This window comes from Lactuca saligna, chromosome 5, assembly GCF_052625555.1.
Source record: "Lactuca saligna cultivar CGN05327 chromosome 5, ASM5262555v1, whole genome shotgun sequence".
Lineage (NCBI taxonomy): Eukaryota > Viridiplantae > Streptophyta > Magnoliopsida > Asterales > Asteraceae > Lactuca > Lactuca saligna.
In genome coordinates, this window is record NC_136421.1 from 273845475 (window position 1) to 273856652 (window position 11178).

Here is an 11178-nt window from a genome sequence, read left to right on the forward strand (position 1 = left end):
TATGATTTTGATAAGGCCAATGTGTCCCGATATTTGGAATGTCAAAAGCGACTTTGAATTATTCTGATTCACTGAACCATATTACACACCGGTGTTCAATTTTTTATTCGGAGTATGATAATTGGGTATATAATACTCCATTTGAAATCATCTTCTACAACGTTTGTTTGTGTAGTCCGTACCACTATTTCAATTTGTGATTTCTATAAAGTCTGTACATACCACTCTAGCACTAACATGTACATATACCTACAAATACATACTAAATTCCATCATCCAAATCTGTTCTACATTCCTCTTCTTCTCCTTTGTCATTCTTCTTATTCTTTTTCAGTTTCTGTTCTATTTTTATTTCACCTGATTAAAATTTAGAAGAAATCTTATTGGCCAAATCTTTGACTTTTTCTATGTTTTTCATCTTGATGTTGACTTACAGAAGCAAAAAAAACAAGTGATGGATGCAAGTGAGAGATTGGATGGCCAATTTAGTCCCCATTTTCATTCAAAGTACACATTTGATGGTTCATATATTCTTTTCCATCTTCAATTTGATGTAGTTACAATATAGATGTTTATTATTATATTACTTGAATAATTATGAAAAATCTTCAGAAAATTATATTGATTTTTTGTCAAATATCTTATAAAAAGGTCGTGTGGACCCAAATCAATACTATCAGTTTCCATAAAACTATTTTTGAAAGGGAATATATGTTTTCTGCTAGTAAGTTAACGAGTATCTACACCTCCCATGAATGCAAATATGATTATGCATCAAAGCATGGAGCCAAAGATGGTCTTTTTATCCTTATACTTGTATGGTTGGTCCATATTGTAACAAAAAAGTAAGAAATTAAAAATACACTTGTAATATTGTTTTATTGTTACAATGATATGGCTTATCGATAGTGCAGATACTAATATTTTTTTTCTTATGTTTAGTGAGACTAAACGAATCATTATACAGTGTTAAGAGTTTTGGATAAATATATTTGTCGACGAAGGAATGGTGGACACCTTGTATTGTTTTGGGTCGTGAGAACATCAAATATCCAAATGCAAATTGGAAATCAAAGAGCTCTGGTAACAAGGTGGAAAATGAGGCTGACTTATCACTAAGATCTCATCTACATGAAATTCTGGTAGAAAGAGAGCTAATGAAGCCGACCCCAAAATTAAAGTAAAAAAATTAGTAGGGTGTTATTTCTTTAGGAATTAGGAAGTTGTCTCATAAGTGGAGTGTTATTTTGGTGGTGTTGTTGTTGTCTTGTCAAAGTAAAGTGTTATTGTTTTAGAATTTTATTTTGTTTATATTGTAATTTTCCCAGCATCATGCTGGTTTTTCTATTTAATGCATTTGGTAACATGTTGGATATGTTGCTTTTGCAAAAATACATTACATAACTGTTCGTATGGCATAATATCGTTACAAAATGCTCCTTGTGGAAGAAATACATTACAGAAACCCGTGTAGGTCGGCAGGAGAGACATCGCCTTCAGATTTCAACTTGTCGGTGACAACATTAGCAATCCATCCTTAAGTGGCATGTTTGTTACCACTCTTGTTGCTTCGAGTACAAGAATGAATTTCTACAAATTTCTTTACCTACAAAATTGCAAAAAAAAAAAAAAAAAAAAAAAACATATAATTATGTTAACATAATAACAATGTCGAAGAATTTAGTATTTCTCAAATTTAATACTTACTTCAAAAGTAACCCCATCTTGTGTAAGAGAAGCATGAATTCTCCACTTGCACTCTTTATCTCCACAACATGCTGTAAGTCTTGTCAAATCACTTTTCTCAATGACATACTCAAATTCATTTATTAGTGCATAATGATTTAATGCTCTTCTAAAAGCAATTACACTTGGGAATTTAGAATTCACTTTCATAAATGGATTCATCTTACTATATGCATAAGTTTCACCATAATTTAAAAGCTCATATTCGTTATCGGAACTATGAAGACTATGATAGCTTTCTTGACTTGGACAAACCGAGTCTGTCTCATTTTCATCATCAGACTCATCAATAATTTTATCTTGACAACTTAATGGTTTAGGGTTATACCTTAATTTTTCGGTTGTCGCATAAATTGTTACTTCTTTATTCTCATTATACATGTTTAGCATCACCATGAAGCTCTTATCATTATCAAGTTCAATAAAGCATTGCTCTTTTGCATATTTGTCAACAAATACTATTGACAAAACAATATCGCTTTGTGACGGATAGTGGCTTTTCACCTCTTCAAGTAGATGATTTAAGTCGTATGAAAATGTGTCTATATAGAGACACTTTGTAGATCCAAAGCAATACACTTGCCTACATGAGTTCCTAGCTAACCGAAAGAAGCCTCCATATTTCAATTTAAACTTGAATTCCGATATTACTTGTCTGATAACCACAATGAAAAAAAACAATTAATAAAATTGAAGGGAAACATAAAATATCATCCATTGTTGATAAAAACTTACTCAATTACGGGTGAGTGAGCACTTATGTCCCATCTTGGTGCATTAACCTCATTATCCATCAAAGAGGAGGACAATAATCTGTCTATTGCAAACCAAATATTGAATACATAATCAAAAATTAATCGAATGCAAAAAGTTAATTGGAACCAAAATTAATCGAAGGAAGAATAACATTAACCTGATATGAAGAAATAATGTGATTTACTACTATTGTTCTAGCAGCGATATTCCAAGAAACGAAGGAGAAATTCTCACGGCTTGTAGAAGAAAAAACATGATGAAAAAGTTAGGAGATTTCACGTTTTGGGGTTTACAATTCACGTGTTTAGGTTTTGCCTTATTAATTAGGTTTAATGCTAATTAAATCTATTTAGTTTTGAAAAGGGTAATTTAGTACAATCAACTTTTATTTTGATTTTTAAATACGTTTTTTTGTATTAAATTCATTAATACCTCATTAAATTATAAGATTGGACATAAATATGATTTTAATAGGTTAAGAATGATATATACGTAATTATGAACTTTGAAAGGATATAGACGTAATTCTTAATGTTTGCAAGGATATATGTGAAATTTTCCCAATAAATAAATAAATAAATAAACGAATTGGTGATGTTGAATTTATAAAAATAAAATTTGAACTTTTCTTATGATTTTGGAAATTAAGAAGAAAGTATATTCTGTTTTGAGATATGGTGGGGTTGCCTTTGTTCTCATCGCATCAATCATATTCACTCGTTTGTTACAGAAAGAAAAGATAACAAGTTCCCCAATCAAAGGCCTCACACTCCAATGGCTGAATCAATTCTAATTTCGCATCCGTCTTCTCTCTTCTCAACTACCACCACCACCACTTCCATTTCCAACCTCCGTCCCTCCCACCATGAAATACAACCACTTTTCACCGGGAAACCCCTCTCTCTCCGTTGTCAAGCTGTCGCCGGAGCCGGAGCTGGTCCGACAAGCCCCGCCGCTACCCCCACCCCCATCAAGAGAAAGAACAGATACGAAATGGAGAACCTAACAACATGGTTACTAAAGCAAGAACAAGCTGGCCATATCGACGCAGAATTAACCATAGTTCTATCAAGCATTTCATTAGCTTGCAAGCAAATCGCTTCCTTATTACAAAGGTCCAGCATTATCAACCTGACTGGGGCTCAGGGAACCATGAACATCCAGGGCGAAGACCAGAAGAAGCTCGATGTCATCTCTAATGAGGTATACATATGTTTTGACTTTTCAAAATGTAAAGCAATCAGTCAAAGCAACGTGTTTGTTTCCTTTTGTTGAAAGTTGAATCATATCTATGTAGTTGTTCTGCAATTGTTTAAGATCAAGTGGTCGAACGGGGATCATAGCATCAGAGGAGGAAGACGTGCCTGTGGCAGTTGAAGAAACTGATTCCGGGAACTACATTGTTGTGTTTGACCCGATCGATGGATCTGCTAACATTGACATTGCCTTAACAACAGGTTCTATTTTCGGCATATACGCTCCCGATGAACAATGCCTCGTTGATTACGACAATGACACGGTACCCCTCCTTACACAACCATCATAATCCTTTTATATACTGTCATTTTCAAACTAACATAAATGATCAAGGGTTCGAGTCGCAGTAGCATATGTATGTGTCTGCAATATGGATTGGGATTACTTACTTCTGTGTTGGGAGTTTCGGTTACAATGTGGATTGGCTTATTGTTGGAAGAATAACTTGATCACTTTTTGATGATTAGTTAGATGAGGCTAAAGAGAAGTGTATCGTGAGTGTTTGCCAGCCTGGAAGCAACTTATTAGCCGCAGGATACTGTTTGTATTCGAGCTCAGTGGTGTTCACGGTTTCGATAGGGAATGGAGTGCATGGATTCACACTTGATCCAGCATATGGAGAATTCGTGCTGACACATGAGGATATAAAGATACCAAAATCAGGAAGAATTTACTCTTTTAACGAAGGGAATTTTGATCTTTGGGATAGTAAGTTGCAGAACTATCTCAACCATCTACGAAAACCAGGTGGACCAAATGGAAAACCGTATTCAGGGAGATATATTGGGTGCCTTGTTGGTGAGATTCATAGAATGTTGCTTTATGGTGGTATCTATGGTAACCCTAAGAATGAGAAAGCAAAAACTGGGAATTTGAGGTTGTTGTACGAATGTGCACCCATGAGTTATTTGGTGGAACAAGCTGGTGGGAAAGCCACTGATGGTGTCCAGAGGATTCTTGATATTCAACCTGACCAGGTAAATTGTTCTCGGTTTTTAGAATCGGGTGAATTTTGACTTTCTTTGAGTCAACCAAGCTATTTTATTTTATAACTTCAAAAACTAAGGGTTTTTTTTTTTTTTTTTTTGTTTTATCAACAGATTCACCAGCGCACTCCGATTTTCATAGGAAGCCCAGATGAAATCGATAAGCTTGCGACATATTTGGCTTAAATTTTGGTTTGGATTGATATTTATTGAACTTGAGCAAGGATTCGTTTTGGGCTGTATCACCCATATATATTATCACTATGTTTCTGTGTCACCATTAATATGTATGATAACTATCCCATAAAATAAGGTAATAAAAACAAGCTTGTTAACAATAAAAAGATTGAAATTTTGAAAAGTATATTTTCATCCACATCATATGACAATGGGAAAAAAAAAGTTAGAATTTATCAAAAAACGAAATTACTTGAAGAAATCTACAAATGTATCTTGTATTTGTTGAGAAGGTTAATGTCATTTCAAGTTAAAGTAACTATCTAAACACACGTCTAAACCCTACACCCCTACATTAAAACTGAAACTAAAACTCAAACACCACATATTCGTCTTTATGTGTGCGCTTTGATTTCGTCTTCAATAGGGGCAATGTCAGTAAATGGGGTCGTTTATTTGGTTTTAGTTTTGTATTAGTACATATATTTTAACATTTTTACAACAAAAAAAAGATGTAAAAAAACTAATAAGTTGAAGAGTGTTTTTTGACAATATATATATATATATATATATATATATATATATATATATATATATATATATATATATATATATATATATATATATATATATATATATATAAAAGTTAAAAAAAAAAAAAAAAAGAGTATTTTTTGGTGTAAAAAATGTGTAGGTATAGAGATGAAACACAAAAGTTAAAGCAAAAGAGTCATTTAACAGCAGCACAGTTCATAGATCCCAATGGAAAGCTAGTTCAAACATGGATTAAAGTTGAAAAGAAAAAAAAAACAAAAAACACTTAGAAAAAAAAAAAAGAATGCAAGTTGCATACTTGTATCACAATATGTTTGTAGCTATTGATTCATGAAATGAAAAAGGGAGAGAGAAGTTCAACATTCAACATCACTTTCTCATTCATTCATTCATAGAACCATCATCCGAGGCTGGCGTACTGTTTCCATCTATTCAAACAACCAAAACAAATAATTAGCTACTTATCTTTTATTGAAAAGCTCATTAAAGAGATATAATAAACACTACAAACAATTTTCTTAAACAACCAAAACAACATGTACCTTCTCCATCTGTTGGTGCACAAGGAGATTTCCTATATCTTGTTTGCTGTTGAGTTGGCTGGATTGTAATAAACACAATTAAAAAAAATGTCACAATCACAGTCAACACAGGTCACAATCAGTACAACCTGTTCTGTCATGTCATATCTTTATAACAGACGGGATCTACTGCAACAAATTTTTTACATACCTGTAGTTTAGGCCGAAGTGCCTCGAGAGATCCTTTGGGCTTCTCTACACCTTGCTGTCAACATTAACAAGTTTTAATCACAAATTCTTACAAGAAAAAATAATAATAATAATAATAATAATAATAATAAAGTGTGTACCTTTCCGAGAGCCCAATCAGCTGAATCAAAATAAGCCCGTTCATGATCCTGATATCAAATGCAAAAGTTAAAATTCCATTAAAGCCCATAGTTTCCAAGTAGCTGGAAGCTTACCTTGGAAATGAGTGGGGGCTTTTTTGGCACAATGCCTCCATACTTCTTCTTGATGACTTCTTCCTGATGAAACAAGTGCTTACTTATATATAGTATGTGATACAACCAAGGATATAATATAACATATGGATAGATTCAAGATCTTACCTCCTTCTCTGATGAAGCTTTAGATTTCTCGTCCATTTGGTCTTTACACTAGCAAGTGTACACAAGCTGCAATTGCATATCACATTTTTCTTTTATCAATATAGTAGTCCATTATAAAGACTTCAACTACTAGATGCTCAATGTACATATTTGAATTCCTATAAAGTGGCAACAAGCATATGATACATACATATATGCATATATAAGTACATGCATACACCAAAAATGAAATAAAAAAAGCTAAGTGGACGAGATATAAACCAAATTATTTCTTAAAAGAAGGCTTCTCCTAAGCTGCAGCATACATGTCAACTTAACCAAGAAGGTAGCGGATCAATGTTTGTTGCCTCACTATTATCCCTTTAACCAATTTATTATAATACATCAGAGATGGAGGTAAGATCCTATGAGTACAAACATTTTGCCCAAAGAGAAGATTATGTCAGAACTCCAATTATATATCACCCTATGAGTAAATATAAACTCAAGAAATGATCGTAACGTATATAACATCTCAGGAATAAAATCACCAACCAAAAGGAATAACCATCCGATTCACATTTGACCTATATATAATATCTTATAGGTTCCAATTTTAACTTCTACCAACAGGTTAAAGACAAAACGATTGATATTTTATTAATAAAACCATTCAATGTATTCAACATTTTAATAAACTAACGATTCGTTCAACCAATCATCCAATTGAGCCTCAAAGGAATAGGAAATGCAATCGAAAATGGCTCTGAATACTCATATTCACCTGTTAATTGAAGCGATATCGCCGATGATTCAGATGAAAGAAATCAACCGCTAACAATGTCAGGTTCGCAAATACGATAGACGATCCAATTGAAATCGATCACAAAGAATAAGAAAAGGAAAACTGAATGCAAATTACCGATCAAACAAAGATGCGGAGGAGTTGAAGCCAGTTTCCGACTACCGTCGATTAGGGAGAGAGACCATAAAGTTGTGTCCGTCAACGTGGAGGGGAGAGGGGAACGAATATTGAAGAAGATCCGCCCCCAATTACTCCTTTAATTTATTGTTAGACCTTTGCGTTTTGACCACTTCGTTAACACGTTTTCTTTTCAAAAAAACGTGTATTTGTATTAAAAATAATACTAAAATATAAGAATGATAAACCTTTTTTTTTTTTTTTTTTTTATCACTTCTTATATTTAATAAAATTAATAATATTTTATGAAAAATGAAATATCTTCCTACATGGCAAAATGATAAATAAAAATAAAATGTAGGAGGATATTCAATTTCTCAATTTTTATTACACATGTCATCATCTAAAAATAATAGAAAGATGGGTATAAAGAATAAGAATAAAATAATTTAATTTCTCATATATATTATTTTATCTAAAATCCAAACCTGATAAGGATGAATTAAGTAACCCAACCTAGCGTATTCATTTTCAAGTCATTTCTTATCTCAAACCTCATAATAGATCGGACAACAGGGTCAATTAGCTTTCGAAATCAGTAATATATTTTATTTTTTTGATATAATCAATATGTTTATAGAATGTAATCCATTAAATAATGTTTTTTTTTTCTAAGTGAAATCCGTAGGTATATTAGATCTCATAATTACTTTGATTTTATATAACATAAAACTTATAAAACATAATTTACTTATTACCAATAATAACACTATATGATATCTTTTTAACCGTAATAACAACATACTTAAATTTCATTATCTAACAATTGTAAGCATGTTATTAGTTCCATATTTTATATCGCTATTAACACTATTGAATGAAGGTTCGTTGTTATTATAGGTAAGGAAAGTCAAGTACATTTTTATTGTTGGTAAGATAAACTACATTATCTATAATGATAGGGAAATTAAAGTATATTGTTATATTTTTGAAATTTGCCCCTATAAAATTGATCATTGAAACTAAAACCTACTGATCATTCTCATCATCATCATTATCATCATCAAAATTTTCTAAAATTGAAATTACAAAATCACCCTCTAAGTCGCCACCTCCATTCCAATCACCACCAACACTCTCCTTCACATCCCTTGGCCGTCTTGTCAATTCTCTGGTATTCCGACGTCTCATCAAAACAAGATCCAACATTTTCCTCCTAACAATATAAACAGGATTCGGGGAAACAAGACAATCTTTACAATAAGCTTCTCTGAGAAACAACATTTGAGTGCTACCCTTTGTAGATATGTAGAAGATTCCAGGATGCTTCAGAATAACCTCACGAACATTAACTGGAATACCAAAATCTCTACGAAAGTGTGCTAATCTTTCAACTTCAATCATCTTCTCCACTGTCAAACACAAAAGCTCATGAAGAATCCCAACAGCTCGCTTCTCAAATCGTTCAATCCCTCCACAGCTCGAAGCCCTAAAAGACTCCTTTTGTTCATAGGGTTTAACGTAAGGAAGTCTTTGCCATTCCTTCAATTTTGGTTTGAATCCCGCTTTGATTTTGAATCCTGTTGGGAAATTGATCGGAAACGCGTATTTGGTTTCGAATTCGCTCAACCATTTCTCTTTATACTCTCTCTCCCTCCATTTCTCCACTTCGGCTACCTTCAAATCTTCAGGAACACCATCTCTGTCGATCAATTTCACTATTTCCAGATCTACTAACTCGAATTCGTTGTACTTTGAAAGAATCGATTCACGGAAATCATCAGGTAAACCGAGTTCCCTTTTGATTAATCTTAACGCGTGGATGTGGAGAGTACCTGTGACAGAGATCATTAGAAGTTTCTTGATCCGATTGACAGTGTCTGATTCCATATCTCTAATCGCGTTGCTTTCTTCTTGAAGCAAGAGAGTCATCTTGGAAGTTAATTTACAACAAATGTTTCGCTTAACTGGGTGAGGAAATACGTCGAACACATGAGGATATTTTCGGAGGAACCCACCAATGGGTACATTTAGACCAACGATTCTGTTCCAACGAGACATGATTTGAACAGAAACAAAGGGTCCTCTTCTACGACCAGACATGAGGCTGTGGAAGCTTAGGATTAAGCTGAGTTTGCGGAGATTGGTCATGAGGTTGTCGAGCTTCAGGTCTCTGGTTCTGTCTTCCAACCGGGTTTGTGCAGTGACTGCCGGTTTCTTCCATCGACGTTGTGTGGTGGAGTTGAAAGGTCCGAATTGGAGTTGAATGAGATGAGATGACACCTGGGTTGTGTATATGAATCGCTGTAGAACCCTTGTCATGTTTCTAATGGCGTTACATGGACCAAAAATTGGAGCTTCGAACTACAATTTTGGGAGCTCTTTCCGGTATCTGTGTGGTACCTGCGTGCGTAGGGTTTGCTGTGAGTACTAATTATAAATTTTTTAAGAAAAATAATTTGATTTATATAAAATACTGAGGATTGCATCCTCTCTTTTATCTGTATCACAAGGTTCAAGCATCAATTTGAACTCAGAAAATACTGTAACGTTCGATATACCCCGTATACCACCAGTACCAGAAATGCATCTCCTTCGCCCGCGCGAGAGACTTCTATGCCAGCCGGGAATAACGGCTCTGTTATGAAATCAAGCGGCAGACAGACTCATTTGGGCCCCCTTCGGGCAATACGGTGTAATACGCGATGCAGCCGAGCCATCGCTCTTCGATCGCTATATTCTTGCGATAGCGAGATTTAGCAGTAGCGAGGGGAAGGCGTGGTTCATACTCTAAGAGAGAGTAGATGCGAAGGTTCGGATCGAAGATCTTCGCGAGACAGCCCCCGGGCACCATAGCATGTCGGGAATAAGGGGGAAGTAAAGCTTGTAGCAAGCCAAAAGTTTGACTTGAGCCTACTTTGCTAAGAGAAGAGAGAGAAGGAAAAGACAGACGGCAGAAAGCAATCCTTCCAACCGCGGAGTTGAACACAACACTGACTTCGGCCAGTTTCTTTCATCAATCTCCTGGCCCTTGCTTAACTCCTTGTTCCGCCCCCTCCGACCTGTGCTATCCATTCTGCATGCAGTATTATAATATTAGTAGGTCTTGGGTCTAGGAAATGCCAACAGAGAAGCAAGCCGAACCACCATAAGCGGATCCTGAGCATGAGTCAGTACGTCAACAATCATAAAAAAAACCTCCATATAGCACATTTCCCGATATAAGGATTCTTTGTCAGGTCTTTCCAATGCCGGGGACAGCAGCAAACCACCTTTTTTATTCACAAATGATTGTGATTGTGGAGTTGAGGCAGGGAACGGTGTTAGACGACTCGGCGATTCTACCCTACCTTTTTCCCAGGATTTGATTGCTGCTTGACGAGAAAAAACCGCATGTTTGGCTCTATATTCAGCTTTTTGGCTTAGTAAGCTCTTCTTTCTCTTTCAGGCACTCTACCTTAGCAAAGGACGCGATGAAGGAGTCACCATCTGTCACATGGGTGATCAGGGCGGACATTGTTCTTTCGTCAGTGCAGTCAGATTGGATCTGAGGCAGAATGGATAGATAGAGTCTGGTTTCGCCAGGCGCTCCTGTCCCTTTCCCGAGAGGATGGCTCCCCCCTTGGGCTAACTCAATGACCCCACCCACTTATCGTTCCTACCCGACC

At 35.1% G+C, this 11178-nt stretch overlaps 4 protein-coding genes across 5 annotated transcripts; 1 reads left to right on the plus strand and 3 right to left on the minus strand.

The window, feature by feature from the left end:
* Nucleotides 1-1005: 1005 nt before the first annotated feature.
* LOC145047882 (uncharacterized) lies at nt 1006-3194 on the minus strand. 2 transcript variants are annotated; one of them, XM_078996241.1, is made up of 4 exons: nt 2660-3194; nt 2482-2559; nt 1708-2401; nt 1006-1606 (listed from the first exon to the last, which is right to left on the minus strand). In XM_078996241.1, the coding sequence occupies exons 2-4, from the start codon at nt 2538-2540 to the stop codon at nt 1538-1540; spliced, it is 822 nt and encodes a 273-aa protein (XP_078852367.1). In that variant the 5' UTR covers nt 2541-2559; nt 2660-3194; the 3' UTR covers nt 1006-1537. The 2 variants fall into 2 exon arrangements, with proteins under 2 accessions (XP_078852367.1, XP_078852366.1); XM_078996240.1 differs by having other exon boundaries at nt 2482-3194.
* Nucleotides 3195-3223: 29 nt separating this feature from the next.
* LOC145047881 (fructose-1,6-bisphosphatase, chloroplastic-like) lies at nt 3224-5022 on the plus strand. Its single transcript, XM_078996239.1, has 4 exons — nt 3224-3705; nt 3800-4021; nt 4227-4736; nt 4860-5022. The coding sequence occupies exons 1-4, from the start codon at nt 3277-3279 to the stop codon at nt 4929-4931; spliced, it is 1233 nt and encodes a 410-aa protein (XP_078852365.1). The 5' UTR covers nt 3224-3276; the 3' UTR covers nt 4932-5022.
* A 616-nt stretch (nt 5023-5638) lies between these two features.
* Nucleotides 5639-7669, minus strand: LOC145047884 (cAMP-regulated phosphoprotein 19-related protein). The gene is made up of 7 exons (XM_078996242.1): nt 7511-7669; nt 6610-6675; nt 6463-6525; nt 6349-6396; nt 6210-6263; nt 6020-6077; nt 5639-5905 (listed from the first exon to the last, which is right to left on the minus strand). Exons 2-7 carry the CDS (start codon nt 6643-6645, stop codon nt 5859-5861), a joined length of 306 nt encoding a protein of 101 aa, XP_078852368.1. The 5' UTR covers nt 6646-6675; nt 7511-7669; the 3' UTR covers nt 5639-5858.
* Nucleotides 7670-8539: 870 nt separating this feature from the next.
* On the minus strand, nt 8540-9832 carry LOC145047885 (Ubiquitin carboxyl-terminal hydrolase family protein). Its single transcript, XM_078996243.1, has one exon. The coding sequence runs from the start codon at nt 9830-9832 to the stop codon at nt 8540-8542; it is 1293 nt and encodes a 430-aa protein (XP_078852369.1).
* Nucleotides 9833-11178: the final 1346 nt, after the last annotated feature.